The sequence below is a fragment of the Lolium rigidum genome, chromosome 2 (assembly GCF_022539505.1).
Source record: "Lolium rigidum isolate FL_2022 chromosome 2, APGP_CSIRO_Lrig_0.1, whole genome shotgun sequence".
NCBI lineage: Eukaryota > Viridiplantae > Streptophyta > Magnoliopsida > Poales > Poaceae > Lolium > Lolium rigidum.
In genome coordinates this window covers 290,870,320-290,892,195 of record NC_061509.1, presented here as the reverse complement: position 1 = coordinate 290,892,195, position 21,876 = coordinate 290,870,320, and the positions used below count along the sequence as shown (strand labels likewise).

The following is a 21,876-nucleotide window of genomic DNA, read 5'->3' as shown; positions in this document are numbered from 1 at the left end:
AAGAGGAGAGAGAAGAGAAGCAAGCTACAAGATAATAACCGGCTGCAGCGCGTGCTCCTAGGTACTTTGTGAGAGTGATATGTGGGCCATCTACATAAAAAATAGCACACTCCTATAGCTAACTATTGTACATATTAGCTATAAGCTAACTATAGATAACATGACACTCTTTTATAGCCCGTTGATGGCTCTTCTATTGTTTTTGCTCTTATACATATTGACTCTAAGATGACTATAGATAATATGACACTTCGCTTTTAGCTTTACTATTGAAGTTGCTCTCAAAAGATGAGAATCAGACACGATATCCTATATTCCTATCCAACATTCCTAGTACGGAGTAGTACTATTTACACGCATGGGCGCTCCATGCCGACGAGCTGCAGCGATAGATTAGTTAATAATTAAGCAGCAACAATGGAGGCGGCAGCTCCCAGCACCCTGCGGAAGCGGCCGCTCTCGGTCCGCACGTCGACGAGCGACGACAATGGAACTGACGGGCGGATGGCGCCAGACGACGAGCTGGGGGAGCCCGTCAGCCCTTCGGCGAGGCTCGTGGAAGATTTCTACATCATCGTCGTCATCGGCGCCGCGACGCCGCTCAACATCCCGGCCCTCCGCGCCGGCATCGAGGCCCAGCTCGCGCGCTACCCACACTTCCGCAGCATCCAAGTACGTACTCCATCGCACCATGCCTGCCAGTGCCATCCACGCTAGCACGTACGTACTCCCTGTTGCGTTCCGTGTTGTTTCTCTAACGTCGATCGCCGGTGCCGACGTTCGTGCAGGTGACGGACAAGGACGGCAACCTGCGGTGGGCGCCCACGACGGTGAACGTGGAGGACCAGCTCATCTGCCCGGCGCTGGACTCGGCGGCCGTCGCCGCCGACCCGGACAAGGCCGTGGAGGATTACGTCGCGTCGCTCTCGACGCTGCCCATGGACTGGTCCCGGCCGCTCTGGGAGTTCCACCTCTTCGACTTCCCGACCTCCGAGGCCACGGCCACCGCGGCGATCCGGGTGCACCACTCCCTCGGGGACGGCATGTCGCTGCTCACGCTCCTCATGGCCTGCACGCGCAGCGCCGCCGACCCGATCAGGCTGCCGGCCATGCCGCCGCTGCCGACGCGCACGGGCGCCATCTACCAGCGCCCGCGCCCCTCGGCGGGCGCCCTGGCGTACCTCGCGTGGCTCTGGTCGTTCATCGTGCTCGCCTGGCACACCGCGGTGGACGTGGTGGCCTTCTTCGCGACCATATTGTGCCTCAGAGACCCCCACACGCTGTTCAAGCGGGTGAACCATGCTGAGTCGCAGCGCAAGCGCATCGTCCATCGGAGCCTTAGCCTCGACGACGTCAAGTTCGTCAAGAACGCCATGAAATGCGTAAGAGCCTTTCGATCTTTTTATGAGGTGCAAGTGCATATATTCTTGATCATCGCAAAGATCCGACCCAAGTTAAACCGTTCCAAACATGCATATGGCCGTAGTCTAGGCGACTCTATCCACAACCAACAAACCAAGTTCCACTTCCGGCCTCTCGTCCGTCGTCGCTCCGACCTCGAGGGTCATATCGCGTGACTCAACACACAGACGCCATGGGCGCCACAAAGCTGCTCTGCTGCCACTTTCCAGTCCGCCCCGAGACACCTGTGAGCCAAATTAACCACCGCAGCGCCCACCAGCACGGACAGCGGATCGCCGGACGGGGATGCCTCCCGCGGTGCCGCCGCCGGAAAAAAAAGATACTAGTATTACTACCTCCGTATGCAGCGGAATAAATGTACTTTTGCTTCTTTTTTTTTCTTAAATCATTTTTTCTTCTATAAATCTGACCAACTCTATAAAGAAAAACGAAGTATCAACTATAACATCAAATCAATATATCATGAAACTACATTTCAAAATATATAGATCCACTGGTACTAATCTAGTGTCACAACTCACAAGCACTGTAATTTTTCTGTAAGATCGGTCAAATTTAAGAAAAATGACTTAGGAGAAAAGATTTTTAAAAATATACTTATTCATTCTCCGGTAGAGGAGTATTATCTTTAATAGTTTCATGAAACTGACAGTCTTTAATAGTAGTTGTGCTTTTTTTGTGATCATTTTTTTCTGCTATCAACTTGCTTATATAAAAAAGAGTTGTAGCTAGAATATATGTAATCTACTGTATCATGTGAAAGGTGACTTTTAGTGAAATAGTATGTGCCTCCTTAAACACCATATTTAAAAATATCTCTAATACACAAAATATATATACGACTTCTAATGGAATTGTACCTATAGTTCAAGATATTTTCGCCGATATAACATGTTACACTGTACCGGTCAAGGGTTAAAATTAATCATTGTGGGTGAACGCAAAGACCTTGTTTCCCGCATATTTGACATCCATGTTATGAAATATTTGTTCAGCAAATACCTTTTAGCAATTTGATGTCAAATATGGTTAATACAAAAAAAAATGATGAGAAATCACAAGTTTAATATGAAAATTCACAAAAACCACAAGTGTTTTTCCGTGAATTCTCACCATTTGGTGCTAATTCTTGAATTATTTGGGTTTCTAATAATATTTAAGCTTTTTCTATGTTTCTGAAATTTGATCTTAATGCACTATTCCCTCTTTTTGTGAGCTTACTAGAATATACAAATTTTGCAATTTTCTTTGAATTATACCCCTTTTGTAGTTGTCTACGAATATTATGAATTTCTCCCAAATAATTTCTTGTTCCAGATATTTTTCCGTTTTTCATGTTTTGGTAAAGTTTTCCTTTTTTTAAACTGCTCTACCATAGGGAAAGGCCCTGCGGTGCAAAATTTTATATTAAGATGAAAAACAAAAAGGGCAAAAGCCTAGTCCTGTACAAATATTTACATCAAGGGAAAGAAAAAAAAGAAAAAACTATCAAAAGGTAAACAAAAAAAGGCTATGATACAGAAATAGCCAATAGCCAGTCAGTGAGGGGTTGAACAGAAGCTGCCTTAACTCTGAAATTGTGCTAACTATAATATCATTGGTGCGATACAACTTTGGCAGTGGTGAGAGATCAGAGTTGCCTGGTTTCAAAAGTTTACAAAATAGAATTTCCCCTTATGTATTTATAATTGATATGGAGAAGTTAATTTTGATGCCACACGGACCTTCTTTTTGTTTGTCTGTTGACATGTTGCGAGCAACAGAACTCACACGTAAATACCATGTTTTTTCTCCATGTACGCTGCAGACAGTTAACGATGTGTTGGTTGGGGTCACGTACGCTGCCCTATCACGCTATTACTTCCGGAAGTCAGGTGATCTATTGGCAAGCTAGCGTTGCTTTAAACACAGAAATGTATTGCAGGCTCCTAACAGAATAGTGACTGTGGCGCTGCTTGACTCCCCTGTGTTTATTAGGTGACACCGACAAGGAGATACGTGTGCGCTCAATACTTCTCGTCAATTTAAGGCCAACCACAAGCCTACACGTAAGACAGAAATAATTCAAATTTTCTGAAATAAGTTTGAAGAGCAGGACTGATCATTTTATAATTCAATCATCGCTGCCCATGAGCAGGCATGCGTTAACATGATAGAATCCGGCAAGGGAAGCGATGTGAAATGGGGCAACAAACTCGGCTTCATCATCCTTCCGTTCTTCATAGGCAAGCACAGCGACCCGCTGGATTACGTTCGCAAGGCGAAGAAGGTTGTGGACAGGAAGAAGAGCTCCCTGGAGGTGGTGTTCACACACCTAGCAGCAGAAGTGATACTCAAACTTTTCGGACTCAAGGTACATATATTTGGTCCTTTATGCTGTCTCGGTACAAACGGTTACCTATCCAAGAGAAATGTTGGCTGGCTAATCCTAGAGTGCAACATCAGTGCCGTCAGCTTTGCTGCTGTCTAATCTATAGAGAGCATTGCACTGTCAAAGTTTCAGCTATCTGGGTTTTTGTTTCTAACAGCATTGCAACATCTGACTCAAACAAACAAACAGGCAGCTGCAGCTATCTTCCATCGTATGATCTCCCACACTACCATATCCTTCTCCAACATGACTGGCCCGGTTGAACAGGTGGAGTTTTGTGGGCATCCAGTTGTCTTCATCGCCCCTAGCGGCTATGGTCCTCCGGAAGTAAGTCCTCCAAATGTATATGATTGTGCACTAGAATTAAATAGATTAACATGTTAGTGCCCAATATCATCCAATCTCATAAGTTTTTTCTGCTATAGATTACAATTGCTATCACAAGTTATTTGCTGAAGAAAAGTAACAAAGCTTTCCACACACACACAAAATGCAATAAACTCCTGAATCTATGTACAAGTACACTTATGTATAGCACTTCTATAGCAAGATGTTTTCAAAAGTTGCCCACTTTATGGCACATGTAAACTGCACAACACTAACTAGTTGTTTGGTTTGCTTGTGTAGGCCCTAACTGTGAATTATCAAAGTTATGTCAACACCATCATGGTAAACCTAGCACTGGATGAGGCACAGTTTCCAGACTGTCATGAACTTCTGGACGACTTTGCTGAATCCCTTGCACGTATTAAGGATGCAGCCTCGCGTCTTGGAAATCAGCACAGGAAGGCTTAAGGCTATTTGGATCAGTGCAACATATTCATGCTTTCACTCCACAGAATAATTGTACCATTCAATATTAATATTGTACAACATGTGTATAGCTACTAAACCTACAAACTCAGCCAAATTCATGAAGCGCATACAGTGATTCTGGCTCAGGATTTCCGAGAGTGCACAAACTATAGTTAATTTGCTCAGATTTAGCAGAAAGTTAAATAATAAAGAGTATTTGATACACTTGCCTAATAGTAATTACTCACCTTGTGTCATGCGCACGACGAAAATAAACGCCTGCAGTATTTATTCATCTTCTTCAAAGTCCATAAGGAAATCAGTGAGGTTCTCAGAATCATTAATAGCATCTTTAAGTGACAGCTGATCTTTCTTTAACTTTTCCTGGAAAGAGAAAAGGCAAGCATTGTCATCTGGAATAGAAGTTGCTATTGTTGTGTGCCCTGCACACGTATCACCATATAAAGATACCATGAATTTTCACAAAACAAAACTGAACATATGAACACATTTAAGTAAGATATCCAATGAGACCAACAAGAACTTTATCGTTTCAGTGTTTCTAAATGCCAAAGACAGCAAGAAACTGCCACCATCAGGATAAGAGTGTTTATAAAAGATACCTTTGGTTTTTCATCCTGTCCAGTAGTTTTTAAAACGCTCCAGTTCTGAGTCGCTTTACCTTCAACTTCCTCAGCCTCATCCCCGCCATCTTCCTCATCCTATATATATAGAGAAGATGATTTCAAGGAGTTATCAGCGTTGGAATAGGAGAATTATTGATATTTGGTAGCCATCTCATCCCACTTATTTGGTGTCAGATGGTTACTAAAAATATTCAACATCCAGCTTCCCAGAAGTATATATGCAAACTAACATACTTCTGTTGTTGTGATTAATAAAAGCATACATGCAATATTATCATGACAACTGCAGAATGTCTATGTTCCCACCAGTAAAATAGTTCACTAAGATACCTCTAGCGACCCAGGCTGTGCTGCAGCTTTGTCAACCTCCTCCTCATCATCACTATCTTCATTGTACTGTTTGGAAAGCAGAAAGTACCATAGTCAGATGGCAGCAATGTTTAATACATAGGATATTTAAAATGTTTCCATAGTTCACATAATCTTCAGTCATGACCAAATGAAATCTCCCCACGAAAGAGAATGAATATAATGAAACAAAAGATCACTGTTCAAAAAATCGGCCGAGAGACCGATTTATCGGCCGATTTATCGTGAATTGGGTGGTAACCGATAAGATTTCGGCATATCGACTGATTTATCACGGCACCGATATTTCGGCCGATTTTCAGTCTCATAGCCGATATTTCGCCCGATTTTCTGTTTGATGGCCAATATTTCGGCCGTCTTTCAATGAAAATTCTTTGAAATACGGTCTGGCAATTTATGTTTACGTTCTATAGTCTTGTAGAACTGTGCATTAGCTCTAATTTTGCATTTTTATTGATTCAAATGCAAGGAATCAAGGTAATACTTATGTTTAATGCTCTAATATTATTTTTACATAGCATATTATAGAAAATTTAGTGCTGAAAATTAGGATTTACAGGAAAATAAGCCGATAAATGGCCGACCGATAAAGTCGATTAATCGGTCGGTAAGCGATTAATCTCCATTTTGAGGCCGACCGATAAATTAACATTAACGATTTCTTGAACATTGCAAAAGATTCACAATTTTTTCTTTTCATGTATGACATGCATGGACTGAGCCATTTGTGTAACTAAAAAAGAAGCACTTTGGACACTCACAGAATGCTCTCCAATATCAACAGCGGTAGCCATGGGATCTTTGACTTCAGGAATGTACTGTCAGCATAGCAGAACAGGGATAAGTAAAAGAGGACTTCGCAGATCTGTAAACAGAATCAGTTACAGCCAAATCAGAAGCATTTAAGGTATACCATGATGTCTTGATTCATTTCCTCCTGCTCTTCACTCAAACGTGCATCCATTTCTTCCTTCGTGATCATTATCCCATGCTGAAAGGAGAAATGCAATGCAAAAAAGTTAGTATAATTGCTGAGCTGCAACATTAGTTCCATTAGGGACACAAGTCACACGATTTAACATTAAGTGTTCAGTGCTGTGTTATATACTACTGAAGACCATTATAAATTATAAATTCATATGTATGCTGTTATGGATCTCCGAAATAACAACCCAAAACCATGAATCTAGTAAAACTTAGTTGGCACAGGGTGAAATGCTAAAAATTATGTGGAAATGCTATCCCATACCTCCATCAAATAAGGTATAACCTCAGGGGTAGGCTCATGAAATTCCGGACCCCTGTAGTCAATCACTACATCAGGATCCTGAACATAGTTCACAGTTGGGTAAACAGGATCACCACCCCAAACTGCATATTTGAACATCACATGATTAAGTCCAAGTTATTACATACCGTAATAAAGCTGCATAAGTTAAAATAACATGTCATCTATTTTATTATGAGAGTAACAAGGTAGTTTCCCTTATTGGAGTACACAGTTATGCAGAGAGCATATACCAATATTTTAGATGTATTAAAATACCAGTTGTTCAAAGTCTCTTAAACATACTAAGAGTGGCACTTGAATGCTGAAACTGAAGAAACATAAGTATTGCTGTGTTCAACACTGGTGAGTTATTTTCCTGGATCAACCCGGTAAGAGGTAGAAGGTCGCCCTGAGATGGTTTTGCCGCTGTGGACAGCAATGTGGCCAAGGGGATTACTGAAATGGTATTCAATGCCTTAAGAGGGGCCGCTTAGACAGTTTTAAAGCTAAGAGTGCTCTGTTGACTTGGCCTCGAAGCTTAGGGGTGTGGACCAAACCTGGTAGGATTATTAGAAGCTAATAATGCAAGATCAACTTCATACAACTATTCAGCAAAAGCAGCTTTGTAGCTCGGCAAGATAAAAAAAAATCAGAATTTCAGCAACAAAATATATACTCTGTTTAATTTGGTCTTCACGCATCCTCATTGCCAAAGGATCTCGTTGTATACGAACATCAGTGCCCATCATAGTGCGAAATTCACCAGCAGTTTGGTGTTGAAACATTGTTATCAGTTGAGTAGTCTCATCTTCGCCAGTCTCTTCATAGTGCTTCTGTATGGCTTCCCATGATGTGTCCTTTTGTTTATATGCTTCGACCCACTCAGAATAGTATGCTATTGGTCCTATTTCTTCTAGTCTCTTTTGCTCTGCTTCTAACCTGTGTTTATTGCATATCAAATATAAGAGGCACTAGTAAAACAAGATAGTACTTTTGTCCTGACAATCATACCATGAAAATTTAATGCTGAAAAAAAATTCTATCGCACGCCATAGATAACTCATAACTAGAACAGCGCACTTCTACTGTTTCAGAAAAAACAGGACACTGGACCAAAAACCTGTGGGTATTTGACCTCCATAATATTCTGCCACATATTTGTTATGACACAACAATCAATTGGAAACAGAAGATACGTTTAAATGAGTGTCTAAAAATATGATGGAACAATGCTACTGGCTTTCATGTATAGTGCTCGTTGTATCGTGTGGTTGTTATATTAATATAGCGGGGGAAAGCCTATTTCGAGGAGGCTTTCAAGTATAGGGAAGAGCAATAACGATTTAGCCTTCAAATAAAGGTGCACACAACTGCATGTTTGCGATAAAAGGGTCCAACAAAGCTGTGGCAGACTTATGAGCAAACAGTAGTAGAATTTAGTAGTCAACCTTTCCTCTTTGTGTAAATGCCTTCTTGTCTTGGCAAGAGCAGCTTCTGTTCTTGTAGGGTGGTCTCCGAATATTTTAATCTGACCAGTTTCAGCCATTGCCTTTGCAAAGACCTAACATAACAAAACAAGCATTAAAATTTAGATTAAAACTGAAGCATGACATAGAGCTAGAAGTTAACATAAATACTGATTTGAACTAGGACTTCATGAAAAAGAAGAACCTGTATCTGGCACATACCATGAGCCAATAAACTGTACACACAACAACATAAAGCTTACACGCCACATGTGCAAGCGACGCACGTATACCCAGTGGCGTATTTAATATGAGATGTGGAGGTTCAGTTGAACCCCTACTTTAGTGGGCGTCCTTATAAAGATGCACATATGTCTATTCATCTTATATTCGTCCGCAAAATCTTGTTTATGTTACTATCTACACCACTCCATTCACATTCGATTTTCACACTAGAAGATGCATCAGAAAAGCATGATAAGCTGGCTTGACCCTGACAATGATTGGCACAGTGCATATACGAAATGACAGGACATAAGGGCATCAGTGTGCCGTAGTGCGGCTTGTGCATATGCTGTCAGAGTTGGGCACAGAAAGACTACGAAACTACCCTGTAAATCCTCGTAATCGTGGTGCAGTAAAAGCATGTGAATCTACCTTATATTCTACTAAGTGACCATGTTGAGGACAGGTAAACAGACCCTATAAAAAAGACCGCATTCTATCATTAGCAAGTGCAATCAATTGAATTGAATACTAACCGTGTCAACATCTGGACGTCTCCTCTGCCATCGTGACCACATTTCTGTCTCAGACTTCCTCCTCCAATTCCACCAGAGCTCTTCGCTCGATTTCGGTTCCTCTGCCAACATCGCCTTTGCTGGGTCGACAAAAGGGTGCGGCCGCCCCATCATCTTGTCCATCTCATACTCGCTCAGAGTCTCTTCCTTGGGCACCTCGTAAGTGACATATTCATCCAGTGAATCCTTTGTCTCCTCCAACGTATCATCTAACGGAACCTCAGTGGCCACAATGAACTCGCCATCGCCATCACTGGTCTCCGCACCATCCGCTGCTGATGCCGATCCTACCTGCCCCTTGTACCCTTTCCTCCTACTCCCAGGCTTCTTGCCAAGAGACGGAGTCCCGGAGGACTCCCCAACAGGTGCAGGTGCGCGGGCAGCACGCACGCGAGCTGCAGTGCCCTCCGGCCAGTACTCCTGCCCAGGTATGCTTGCCCGGGCACCGGACGCTGGCTCGAGCTGACCAGACGTGGAGTCTAAGTAACTGGAGTATGGTGGCGCTTCAATCTTGGAGGGATCTAAATGGATAGAGTCATCCTTGACAGACCTGATCCTGCCTCTCCGCGTTCTGACCGACCCTGCTTTTCTCCGCTGAGGCAAAGTAGCAAACACCAACTGTGCAAGAACGGAATGAACCGAAATATTAGCCCAGAGAGCAAGCGGTCGCAGTAAATTTGAACAATTTGAGGCGTCGAGGTAGGAAAAATTACCGAATACTTGCAGAAGCGAGGAACCGGCCCGGCGGTGGAGGTAGCCGGCGGTGGCGACATGCCTGCAGAGTGTTCGACGGAAAGCGGGGTTAGCGGAGGATGCCAATTCTTTTGCTCCGTGTGTGGGGCAGAACGGAGGTTGAAACGAGGAGCAGGTCCGTTACCTGGGAAGAGCCAAGGGCGGGAGCAAGACGCCATGGTTCTTCGCCCGACGCGGCGGTTGGTGCTGACCGCGGCTTCGGGTTGGAGGAGGACGAGGAAGCTGCAACGAGGGGTTCAAGAAGCGGAGAGGGTAGAGTTATCTGGAGTCAGGTGGTGGGGAGCTAGCCTCTGTGTTCCATGGTTAGGCTGGCTGGCTGAGCACCAAGGTTTTCCCTTCAGGATAACGAGCAAGAAGAAGGGCTTTGTTTTTGAAACAGGGTTTTTCGGTTATTCGGGGGAAGCTGATTTTCTTTTCAGAGAAAAACAAACCGTTACAAATTGCATGACACCAGGTTCAAGCATGTTTAGGGTACTTCTACTTCGATAATGGTTGGCAATACTATGTGGTAAGAGGTGCCAACTTCTAAGGGCATCCACTATGTTTTCCATAAGAATGTCCACAAGTAAAAAGTACACCTTAAGAACTTCCACGTACATAGTGGAGCATATTTACAAGATATCCACAAGCTCAAAACCTTGTGAACTCGCTCCCATGACGCAAACGCCCCCAACCGCTTCGCTCATCTCTGGCAACAAGCGGTGGCTCTCCAAATCCAGCGTGGGCGTTGGCCCCCTCTCCTTCCGCTTGCCGTTTCGCGGCTGGAAGGGGAGGGGACCCGTTCCTTCGGTTTGTAGTTAGGGTTTGTCTGTTGTGGTGCATCGTTGAGGTGGTGGGAGTGACGCTCGGGCGAATAAATCTTCCTCAACTCCACTCCCATACCGGCGGCGACCTTCATGGCGGCGTCTCGGAGTTGATGACACGGTGTGCTTGTCGATCCTTCAGATCGGAGGCTTGGTCTTCTCGTCTTTCTTCGGATCTGACGAGATCTTTTTCTCGGTGTGTCGCCAACGTTCGTCGTTATCTACGACGGCGCTGGGGCCGGGACGAGGTGGTTCTTCTGGAGCGAAGATGTTGGTCCGGAGGTGTTAGATATGTCATTCTTCTTCGACTTCGTCGATGGGAGGCGGCGGATCTTGGTCCAAAATAGCACGGGGACGACCGGTCGACCCGCCACAGCGACATTTGCCTCGCTGCTTGTAGCAGGTCTGTTCATCGACTCACAAAGCCTCGTTGGCGATGGTGGAGATTCGGCGTCTTTTGCAATGTCCGTCTCGGCGGCGCAAGAGTTGAGTGGCGGCAGCTGGCTACGGTGATTGCAGCAAACTGATACGTCCAAAACGTATCTACTTTCCCGAACACTTTTGCTATTGTTTTGCCTCTAATTTGTGTATTTTGGATACAACAAACACGGACTAACGCTGTTTTCAGCAGAATTGCCCTGGTGTCTTGTTTTTGTGCAGAAACTCAACTTTCGGTAAAACCCCGGGATTAATTCCAATGGGCCTATTTTCACGGAAGATTAACGGAGCCAGAAGACCAGAAGGAGGGGGGCCACGAGGCGCCCACCCCACAAGGCGGCGCGGTGGGCCCCTGGGCCGCGCCGGCCTATGGTGGCAGCACCTCGGCCAGCCTCCGACGCCCCCCTCTGGACTACTTAAGGGTTTCGACCTAAAACCGCACGGGGGTTAGACAAAATTGCCAGAAGACATCTAGAACTCCGCCGCCATCGCGAAACTCCGTCTCGGGACCAGAAACTCCGTTCTGGCACTCCGCCGGGACGGGGAATTGGAGGAGATCATCGCCATCATCACCACCGACGCCTCTCCATCAACCAGCCATGCTTCCCCCATCCATGTGTGAGTAATTCCCCCGCTGTAGGCTGAAAGGGACGGTAGGGATTGGATGAGATTGGTCATGTAATAGCATAAGATTGTTAGGGTATAGTGCCTAGTATCCGTAATTGGTACTTTTATGATATTGTTGCAACTTGTTATGCTTAATGCTTGTCACTAGGGCCCGAGTGCCATGATCTCAGATATGAACATGTTATTGTTTCATGATGATATTCATTGTTTTATGATCTTACCTGCAAGTTGTATACACATATTCCTGTCCGGAACCCGAGGCCCCAAAGTGACAGAAATTGGGACAACCGGAGGGGAAGGCGGTGATATGAGGATCACATGTGTTCACGGAGTGTTAATGCTTTGCTCCGGTGCTCTATTAAAAGGAGTACCTTAATTACCGATAGATTCCCTAGAGGCCCGGCTGCCACCGGCTGGTAGGACAAAAGATGTTGTGCAAGTTTCTCATTGCGAGCACGTACGACTATATATGGAACACATGCCTATGGTTGTTTAGTACTTGGATACCGTTTTATTATTATCTGCAAATGCCCTGCCTTGATTGTTACATGAGTTCTCTCATCCATGCAGCGCCCGTTCATCCATCTCTGTGCCTACAGTATTTTAATCCTGTTGTTTACTATAATCACTACTGATGTCTTTGTTACACTGCTGCTGATATTTCACTATTGCTACTGCTATAAAACTGTTGCTACTGATAAACTCTTGCGAGCAAGTCTGTTTCCAGGTGCAGCTGAATTGACAACTCCGCTGTTAAGGCTTACAAATATTCTTTGGCTCCCCTTGTGTCTAATCAATAAATTGGGTTTTACTTCCCTCGAAGACTATTGCGATCCCCTATACTTGTGGGTCATCACAAACCCTAGGGATCGTTTTGTATTACAGTTAAGGATAATCACTTTATCCTGATTTGCCTTTTAGTTTTCACATATGTTGCTTCATGTAACTTGTTTTTCGATTAATGAAATATGTGGTTGCTCTAAAAAAAACCTTGTGAACTACCATAAGAAATAAATAAATACTATTTTTAGAGCTATCATACCCACTATTGACCACAAGATTCACTTTTTGACTACTTTTTCTGACAAGTGAAACCCATCTTAAGATATGCTTGTGTAACATACATAGTGGAGTACTTCCTTTGCCATAAGACTACTCAGTGGGCCACAGCTTGTGGTGTGGTTTGGCAACGTATATAGGTGATTAGGTGATGCCTAAATGGACATCAATACCACATCTGACAAAACATCACAACTTTATATACATGCCATTTTCTTTGCATCACAATGTGTGGTCAGACTCCAAGTTTACAACTCTTTCTCGATTCTATAATTCAGAATTACTTACTAGGTTAAGTTTTAAATTTTGGGAGCACGATTATACATTTTGCATCTGATTACTCATGGAAAACGGAGATATATATCTCATGTAGAGGGGGGAAATACATCTTGATTGACGATGTCTTGCAACATGCAGGAATCTGCCACTATAACTACTATGTTAGGTTGTGGCACCGTGGTGTAAGTGTTGTATATATTATAACTTATAAATAGAATCAAAAACACTATAGCTATGTCAAGTTGGGTCAGTCCAACACACATTGTTTTGTTTCATAAAAATTTCAGACATGTAGGAATTGAGTATAAAGTTGCCATTTTCCGTTTTATAAATAAAATATGACCATATGTGGCATATGCAAAAAAAAAAAGAGTTATGGTACGATTTACATAATTGTGTTGGAGAAATCCATTTTGTGATTTTTGCAAAGGTTGGTGGTCATATTATTTGCAAAAACTTACATGGGTAAGTTTCTACGTGACGGCTGCATGCATGTTGTTTTCCTGTTTAGTATTTTTGTAGAACTAAATAAAAAGTGTGATTTGGGTTAAGTTCAATTCAACCAGTGACATCATATCTGTGTATGTACATACTAATATCTTTTTCATTTATTATCATCATTTTTCAAACTAGTTCGCTAGGTTCCTCCGGCTCCGGATTACTAGAAAGAGATGCAGTTTGTGATTTTTGCAGGTTGGTGGTCATATTATTTGCAAAAACTTACATGGGTAAGTTATATTTCAAACTAGTCCGCTAGGTTCCTCCGGATTACTAGAATGAGATGCAGCTTGTGATTTTTGCAGGTTGGTGGTCATATTATTTGCAAAAACTTACATGGGTAAGTTTCTACATGACTAGATGAAAACATAAAAAGTAACAAAGCTCAGTTTAGCTCATCTCATCTGAATCAGACGAGTGTGACGACCCAAGTTGTCACGGGAGCATTTCATCATCACTTTGCAAATGGGGTGAGAGAGGCTCGAACTCTCGACCTCAGGATCACTCGCATTTAGCTATGAGACCTACGCGCTAGCCAACTGCGCCACCACCCCTTTGGTGACAGCATCTGAAATATTTTCTATACATAAGTAATATCCAACACAAATCCACCATAGCATGCTTCGCAAACACAACAAGATGTCATCAGACGCAAAAGCAATAACTTCTGGTACGCAAATATAGTAATGCTAGCATTAGTGCAGCTGGCGAGCGATAGACTTTTGCGAAATGGATTTCTCATTCGTCAAAAGAGGGGCGTATTAGTAAATTCTCTTTACAGTTATTGTTCACCCACTCATCTACTTACATAACATGCTTCAAAATGTACAACAAAGAACAACTAAATAACCCTGACAAAAAGAACAACTAAATAATCCTGACAAGAAGAACAACTAAATAAATTCTGGTCATTCTAGCCACAAGTCAAGTCGCCGCTGCGTATACTGGATCAGTCAGGTCACCATTTCCATAGGATGGCGTCAGCTTATCAGTGATCAAGAACTGTACACGACCTTGGACATGACCGAAAACGGAATGATCGCCTGGTGACCCCTGTCGCCATAGAATCCAACAAACCCAAAGCTTGCGGAAGAGTTGTTTGTGGTGGCATTCACAACGAAGGTCACGACCTGCTCCTGCCCGCTGGGAATGAAGAACTGTGTAGGTGCTGCGGACACTGTCACCCCGTAAGGTGCGTTGAGACTGACCGTGTAGTTCTCGTCGCATGCCACATTGGTGACCGTTCTTGTTATTGTTCTCGACTGGTTGAGCACTGCTATGGTGATTGAGGGTAGGTTTAGGTCTGCTCCAGTCATCGTGGAGACCCCACAGTTGCTGCCGGTGTAATTCGTCACTACTGGAGCAGAACCATTTATACCACAGAGAAATGAGAAGTAGTTGTCATAACCTGTAGTTTATCAAAGAAAAAACAATTTGAAAGGCGTTAGGCACTTATGCACCCATTGGCATTGCATATTTGCATACTAATGTTCTGATAAATGGCTACTTCGACATACATCGACCTAATAATGGTGTCTGTCAAAACCCAGTTGCTAGTATCAACTTTCAAGGAACACACAACAGTTTATTGGCGGATGTAGCATTTTATCCCAAATAAACTAAAGCCAATTTAGCAGAAAAAAGTGAAAAAGGCTGAATGACTGATGAACTTACTGCAATCAAATATCAGTCCGGGGTCCAAAGCTGCAGTAGCATTGGCAAACCCATTCCCCATGTCAAAAGGTGTAGCTGGAGTTTGTGTTGAGTCCGGGTTGCTGTATGTTCGCTGTGACATGATTGGGCTCCCTTGCCTGTCACTGAGAGTTGTAGTGGTAGACAGCGCTGAACCTATAGCTGCTGGGCTGAAAGAAGGAAACTTCTGCTTGATTAGAGCAGCAAGGCCAGCAACGTGTGGTGCGGCCATACTTGTTCCAGAGAGCATCGCAAAACTTTCACCTGAAAAGTAAAAGCAGACGACCATCATGGTTTATGGATCGTAATAGAAGATCCGATATTAGGTCGAGTCTAATGCCAATCCAACATCTTATTAATGAATTCAACAACCAAACAGAACAACACAAATTTCATCAGTAATTTCAGTACATCACATTTACAGCACTTCCTGAACTTTTGATTTCAAAATGCAAAATTGCTAGTCAATATATATGTAAGCTATCCTTCACACAAAAGAAAAAAACAGCCTTCCAACAACCGGAGGGGCAACGACCTTACAAGAATTTCACATTCACGAAACAATCAAGTTTACAATTTAGTACCCATATGTTTCACAGTTTCACGAAAAAAAACAGTTTCATTAGATATTACTCTACTGAATACATATATGTAGACCTAACAGAGTGAGGAAATGGTTAAAAAAATGGAAACACATGCAATTTATAGGTTTGATGCTCTTGACTCTTGAGTAAGTAAACTTCAGTTTCAAATGGAAAACAAGGTAAACTGTAAAATTACCTGTAAATTCAGCAGAATCTAACCCAAGTGAACTCCAAGCTCCCCAGATGGAACTGCCAGGTGCAATCAGATTTGGTTTCAAGATATCAGCATTGGCCAATGTGTTGTCCTCTGGGTCAGGACCCCTAGCAGAATAAAACATTACTTTTGGTGAAGAACTGCCATAGTTTGGCTCCAGACCTCCTAGTATTTTTGCAACTGCACCAAAGCTGACAATTCTGTTTGACGTTTCATCTCGTACAAGTGACTCATTGTAATAACTTAGGAATATCTGGAAAGGTTGAGTCGCATATGTTAGCACCCTAATACTCCTTAAGAAATGGAAATTATCAGGCCTCACACGAGTAATCAATTCATACAAACAAGCTTGAAGCAAACAAAAATATACGCCTAACTACCAGGCAAATTAAGCTTAACAAAACCAATAACTAAAAGGCGTATGGACTAAAATGAACCAAAGTCAAGAAACCAGATAAGTCTACTAAGATTTCTCTAGAACTGGATAAGCATTTAAAATATTTAACCTGTTGATAGATTTACATTATTCAATAAGCTAGGAAATACATCAAGCCTCAGTTTGGATTGCCGAACTGTGTTGTGCTGAACTTATTGTAACATCTACTTTGGGAAAATAGCCACTGAGGTAGAAATAAGTTGGTTAAACCAACGTACATTAGTCAAGAGCTGGTTAGACACATCCTAATCCACCACAATGCCGAACAGAGTCCAAGATAGAACCACAAGCTCATACAACAAAACGAAAACTAGTGTATGATAACTTAAGCTGTTTAGCAGGACCTGAAACATGACTGTCGAAGTTTTTTAAAAGATAACAATAAGAAGGCTGGAGCATTAGCTGCAATACCTTAGAGTCATCAGATGATGGTATAATAAGTCCAGGTATATCCATTGGAGTTGGGTTAAGCTGGAAACCAAGGACAAAAGGGTCCAAGTAGAATATAACTCCTGCGGAGCTGACATTCTTTGCTGTATCTAAAGCTTGCTTCACAGAAGAGAGGCCAAGTACAAATCTTATGGAATAGCTGCAGACCAGTATCTTTCCCCTTATCAGATCTTTATCAAGGTGGCTTGAATCTTGGCACTCCCCTAGGGACATTTCAATAGGACTGGTGGTATAATTTTTGAGTGCATGAGGTGCAGCAATTAGATTGTACATGGAATCACCATCTGTTCCAGCTGCGTTTGCAATTTAAGAAAGGTTAAAAGGATAACAATGTGCAGTTGTGCACACATACCATGATCAAATAACTTAATAGGAACTTACGAGCAAGGCCAACTCCTGGAATGGTCAAATTGTTGCCAAGTACAACATAATTTTTATACTCCCTGTCATGAGCAGAAGCGCCTACAGTAAAAATCCACGGACTGTATGAAGACATGCTCTTAGGGGAAGGACCAGTATTTCCTGCAGCTTGCACAACAAATATGCCAGCTTTCACAGCTGACATTAGTGCCATATCAATTGGATTAAAGAATGTAGCCAATCCAGGAGGCCTCCTATTAGGGGTAATAGATAAACTGATTACATCCACATTATCTTCAGCTGCCTGCAAATATGATGCAAGGACTCATTGTCAACAATGCTGCAACGCACCTTTCTTAATTAAAATTTGTAATGCTTCTACCGAGTTGGCAGATCTTTGCCAAGAATACCACACTCAAAGTTTTAACAATGTATAATCTTCCGACATAAATATATGTCCAAAGCCTACTAGATTTTTAGTCATCACATTTACACTTGGTCACAGAATTTGACTTCCAAATGATTTATCCAGTAAACTTGGCTTAGATCTTTTTCGTGGCTTAGATCTTTTTCGTGTGGTGTTCCGTCTTGATTAGCTAGTACATGCTACAATAATCGATCCTTTAGGGTCTCAAGCCCTTTAGACAATTATCAAAATATCTTTTCTTCACTGAGAGGATCACAATTGTAAAGTGGGTCAATAACTTTGTCCTTACACCAGATAAGCAATATGCAGAAAAGACTTTACCTGATCTATTGCAGCCACTACATCAGCAGCAAAACCTCCAAAGCCTTTGTACAGAGCTTTATAGACAGCAATGCTGAAAAATAATTTTGTTATATATTTGGTAATAAACCGAATCATACATATATCTCTAAACCAAAAGGTAGTAGACTTACTGTGCACGAGGAGCCATTCCACTTGCATTCCCAAAGTGATGGCCAGCCACAATAACAGGAATTCCATGATTACCAGCCGCGATGGAGGCTGTGTGGCTGTATGCACAAATCTTAGAATAAGAAAACAACAATCTGGGAAAGTGTCCTCTTCATGTCATTCCTTACTCCTTAGCAGTGTTTTTCCTTAACTTGTTAAGCAATTTTATTTAGAACTGAGAGATAAGTACAGAGATCAACTGGTCCATATGGAAAGCGGTACTTGAGTTCAAATTGAAAGAAAGAAACAACGGAAACAAAACAGTAATGAACTGTTTCTCCCAGAACTTATGCGAAAATCATTTCTTACAGTTTAATTGCATCAATATGTTACCAGCTTGAACTCTACTTGAGTACTTACATAATAGGACTAGGCCAGCTTCATCGCAAAAAAGGAAGAGAGAGACAAGGCTACGTTTATGGATTGTTGGACCACACTGATATGTGGGGTCTAGCACTAAAAAACAATTTATGAATACAATCAAAAGAGTTGGATAGTCAAGTAACAAGAATTACTGTGGATACTGGAGAATACAACCATGGAACAAAAAAGACGCATGTCTGAGTGCACAGCTAGACACACTAATAGAAACCATGTATTTTCTTTATTTATTAATAACAGGGATGGGTAAATCAGAAAGTATTACTAACGTTCCGTGGCCATCACTATCAGATGGTGAAGCAAGATCTTGAGAGGCATTAAAGACTCCTCGGGTTATTGCAGATGCTGCAAAATGACGAGCACCGACAAGCTTCCTGTTGCAGGATCCAGATGGAAAATCATTTGTAACCTCACAATTGCCAGTATAGTGAGCAGGAACTGGATAATTATCAGTTGTCAAGTCGTCTGCAAAGCTAGGGTGATTTGGATCAATTCCTGTATCAATGAGGCCAATAACAACACCCTGGCCAGCACACTGAGGACCACCTTCTTGCACCCATGCACCCTGTGGCAGGCCAAGGAACTCAGGGGTATATGTAGTTGCGGTCCTAACAGAGAAATCCAACATCATGTTTGCCACTTCTTTTCTCCTATATAGCTTCTCTGCCTATTAATCCAAGCAGACAACCAGTTAAAATATAGATAAGAAATAAGTAAATAAGAAATCTTCTACAAGTTCTTGAAAATAGATAAGAAATGAGAAAGGATGGGTAACAGATGTTTTTTTTTGCGAATAAAGGATGGGTAACAGCTGACAAGGTGCAAGAAAGAAAAAACTACAGGAGATCACACAAAAAGGAATATTCAGTGATTATCAATGTTTCACAGTTCATTTTTCCATAAATTTCCTTATTTGGCAATATTGGCATCATGCAGTAATCAAAAGTTTGCAAGACATTTCATGTTGTTTTCTTTGACAAGTGACTCATAGGTAATAACAAGATGCTACAGGATCATATCATAATAGTGCAGAAAAAGCGCAAGAAACAAACACACAAAATTGGATACCTGCTGAGAAGTGAGGACAACAGCAAAACCATTAATCAAGTAGTGGTAACTGTACAACTTTATGTAGTGTTCTCCTCTTAGTGTCTTCTTCAAGAGAGAATTATGCAGGTGAACTAGGTATGAGCCATAATTCAGAGGTTTGGATGAACCATGCCTGCATAACCAGGTTAATATCAGTGCGAGAAAGACAGCAGATACATTATTGCATGAAAAAAGAACTACTGTAACAAGCTAAATCAATAATTAATCATCAGAAAATATGCTGCATTCAGCAGAAACCAATTGAGTGGTGACACTTCATTTTAGCATACACCAAGCAGATGAAAGTAGAGAGTGGCTTTTCTTTCCCGTTTTCCTGGTGTGGAATTTTTGCCTGCTATCATAGACAGCAAAGACGGTCTAACATGAACTTTTATAAAAAAAAAATCCTGCATTAAATGGATACTGGTTTGTAAATACTCCTAAGTACATATCAGTTCAACATTTATCCATCTATTGATGCAACCGGAGGCCACATAAAGCCTTGTAAAATTTCTTATAAATTTCAGCTATAGTACCAATTACAATGGAGTAATACAGACTAGTAAGAAATAGGAATGCAGTAATAACCCAGTCATCTGAGTAATAGTAATAGCAGCACAACCAAGTCTGCCCAACCACCCCAAGACGCGCTAAAACCTTAAACTGCTGAATAAAATTTCAGTTTAAGGGTAAACTGTGAAATCTAGCACGGCAACTGTAAAAAGGGGAAATTGACAAAGCCATATGGACCCAAAACAAGCGGGGAAATGTTTGCCAAGAGTGGCCCGCACCTGGGCTTCCTGAGAACGCTGGTGGCCGGAGTATCCCCGCCGCCGCCGCCGCCGCCAGCGGCGGCAACACTGGTACTCCCAGACCTCTCCAAGTCGAGGCGCTTGTGGGACGCCGCCGCCTGCTTCATGGTCACAATGTAAACCGCGGCACCCTCCTCCAAGCCGCGGACGACCCCGCCGCCGCCGCCCAGCAGCAGCGCCGCCCCAAGAACCGCCACCCACAGGAAGGGGAAGGGAGCAGCGCATCGCTCCCTCCGCGCCGCCCCCATTGCCTCGGAGCGCAGCTCGCCGCCGCAGACTCCGGAGCGAGACCAAGAATCGGCAGGGAAGACTAGCTGCGCCCGTCCATGGGACTACTAGCACGGGAAGGGACAACCTTTGGGCGAGGTGGAGCAGTGCCGGTGCTGCACGCGGCACAATAATGGCGGCGAGGGCGGAGGAGGTGTGCGCTTTAAAGCCGTGCCCCGAGTCTCGGTAGTGTCGTGCAGTGCGGCTGGCTGCACAAGGAGGAAGCACACACAATAAAGACTCTGCGTGCGCGCGAGGGTAAAGAAGTGACCACTGCACCAGCAAAGCCTCCTGGGTGTGTGCACGTCAGCTTGTGTGAAAGGGGAGAGGTAGCTACAGAATACACGGGGCAGCTCAGCGTTCCAGGAAGGAAACTTGGGAGAGGGAGAGACCTCGGTTTTCTATTGCCTCTGGACTGTGGAGAGTGATTACCAGCTGTTCGGCCTAGTTTCCTCGGAGTACAATTCCGTTTTATCTGAAAGCAGAACTCGCAAAAAAAAGATGATAAGACCATGCGGTCCATTGGGACTGAAAGTGTAGTCTGAGCATCGTCCTAAAGTATCTCCACCGGCGCGACTCAGAGCGACCTTAATAACGATTTAGGGGTGACTTTATTTTTTTGCTCACACCGACGCGTTCAATAAAATGTCGGTGTAGCTTCGAGTCCAATAAAATCGGTGGCAACCCCATGTCGGCCAAGGTTCGAGTTGGGGGCGTTGACACTCCTGTCCATGTAAGATTTCGTCCTGGGTGATCCTCTTGGCAGCCAAACCCGCTCATTCTTCACTAGTTTAAACCCCTCCCAATCCTTCTCCCGCCCCCCTGAATCGCTAACGCCGCCACCTCCCCCATGCCCGACCTCTTCCTTCCCACTCAGAAACCGCTATCGTAGCCACCGCTGCCACCTTCGCCATCTCCCATCGCCGGTTTTGCCCAACTTGCCTTCGGTATCGACGGTTAATTCCCCAATCAGCCACCGCCCACACGGTGTTTGGCGGATTGTCGCGATGGACAGTGATGACGAGATGATGGTGTAGTCGTGTAGATGTTCATGCAG

At 43.2% G+C, this 21,876-nt stretch overlaps 3 protein-coding genes and 1 non-coding gene across 5 annotated transcripts; 1 reads left to right on the top strand and 3 right to left on the bottom strand.

Annotated features, from left to right (window-relative positions):
- Positions 1-346: 346 nt before the first annotated feature.
- On the top strand, positions 347-4,813 carry LOC124693630 (wax ester synthase/diacylglycerol acyltransferase 11-like). The gene is made up of 7 exons (XM_047227114.1): positions 347-672; positions 789-1,382; positions 3,230-3,296; positions 3,400-3,470; positions 3,560-3,775; positions 3,983-4,120; positions 4,421-4,813. Exons 1-7 carry the CDS (start codon positions 418-420, stop codon positions 4,586-4,588), a joined length of 1,509 nt encoding a protein of 502 aa, XP_047083070.1. The 5' UTR covers positions 347-417; the 3' UTR covers positions 4,589-4,813.
- On the bottom strand, positions 3,696-10,253 carry LOC124693629 (protein PLASTID TRANSCRIPTIONALLY ACTIVE 12, chloroplastic). 2 transcript variants are annotated; one of them, XM_047227112.1, is made up of 12 exons: positions 10,018-10,253; positions 9,854-9,915; positions 9,102-9,758; positions 8,323-8,435; positions 7,551-7,813; positions 6,854-6,975; positions 6,518-6,595; positions 6,366-6,422; positions 5,566-5,631; positions 5,212-5,310; positions 4,837-4,972; positions 3,696-4,150 (listed from the first exon to the last, which is right to left on the bottom strand). In XM_047227112.1, exons 1-11 carry the CDS (start codon positions 10,049-10,051, stop codon positions 4,877-4,879), a joined length of 1,647 nt encoding a protein of 548 aa, XP_047083068.1. In that variant the 5' UTR covers positions 10,052-10,253; the 3' UTR covers positions 3,696-4,150; positions 4,837-4,876. The 2 variants fall into 2 exon arrangements, with proteins under 2 accessions (XP_047083068.1, XP_047083069.1); XM_047227113.1 differs by having other exon boundaries at positions 9,102-9,755.
- Positions 10,254-14,063: 3,810 nt separating this feature from the next.
- TRNAM-CAU lies at positions 14,064-14,151 on the bottom strand. Its single transcript is given in 2 exon segments — positions 14,064-14,099; positions 14,114-14,151. It is a non-coding gene; the product is annotated as a tRNA-Met (tRNA).
- Positions 14,152-14,357: 206 nt separating this feature from the next.
- Positions 14,358-20,800, bottom strand: LOC124689066 (subtilisin-like protease SBT2.3). Its single transcript, XM_047222667.1, has 10 exons — positions 20,532-20,800; positions 19,720-19,873; positions 18,921-19,318; positions 18,234-18,329; positions 18,082-18,154; positions 17,355-17,637; positions 16,935-17,266; positions 16,070-16,340; positions 15,272-15,553; positions 14,358-15,005 (listed from the first exon to the last, which is right to left on the bottom strand). The coding sequence occupies exons 1-10, from the start codon at positions 20,798-20,800 to the stop codon at positions 14,593-14,595; spliced, it is 2,571 nt and encodes an 856-aa protein (XP_047078623.1). The 3' UTR covers positions 14,358-14,592.
- Positions 20,801-21,876: the final 1,076 nt, after the last annotated feature.

Excerpts from the sequence above, each read along its gene's own strand:
- LOC124693630 (XM_047227114.1), top strand. The coding sequence starts at position 418 with ATGGAGGCGGCAGCTCCCAGCACCCTGCGGAAGCGGCCGCTCTCGGTC. Across the intron at positions 673-788 it reads CACACTTCCGCAGCATCCAA|GTGACGGACAAGGACGGCAA; the intron begins GTACGTACTCCA and ends ACGTTCGTGCAG. Across the intron at positions 1,383-3,229 it reads TCAAGAACGCCATGAAATGC|ACAGTTAACGATGTGTTGGT; the intron begins GTAAGAGCCTTT and ends TGTACGCTGCAG.
- LOC124693629 (XM_047227112.1), bottom strand. The coding sequence starts at position 10,051 with ATGGCGTCTTGCTCCCGCCCTTGGCTCTTCCCAG. Across the intron at positions 9,759-9,853 it reads CTCGCTTCTGCAAGTATTCG|TTGGTGTTTGCTACTTTGCC; the intron begins GTAATTTTTCCT and ends GTTCTTGCACAG. Across the intron at positions 8,436-9,101 it reads GACGTCCAGATGTTGACACG|GTCTTTGCAAAGGCAATGGC; the intron begins GTTAGTATTCAA and ends TTGTTATGTTAG.
- LOC124689066 (XM_047222667.1), bottom strand. The coding sequence starts at position 20,800 with ATGGGGGCGGCGCGGAGGGAGCGATGCGCTGCTCCCTTCCCCTTCCTG. Across the intron at positions 18,330-18,920 it reads GATAGTGATGGCCACGGAAC|CCACACAGCCTCCATCGCGG; the intron begins GTTAGTAATACT and ends TTGTGCATACAG. Across the intron at positions 18,155-18,233 it reads GGAATGGCTCCTCGTGCACA|CATTGCTGTCTATAAAGCTC; the intron begins GTAAGTCTACTA and ends ATTATTTTTCAG.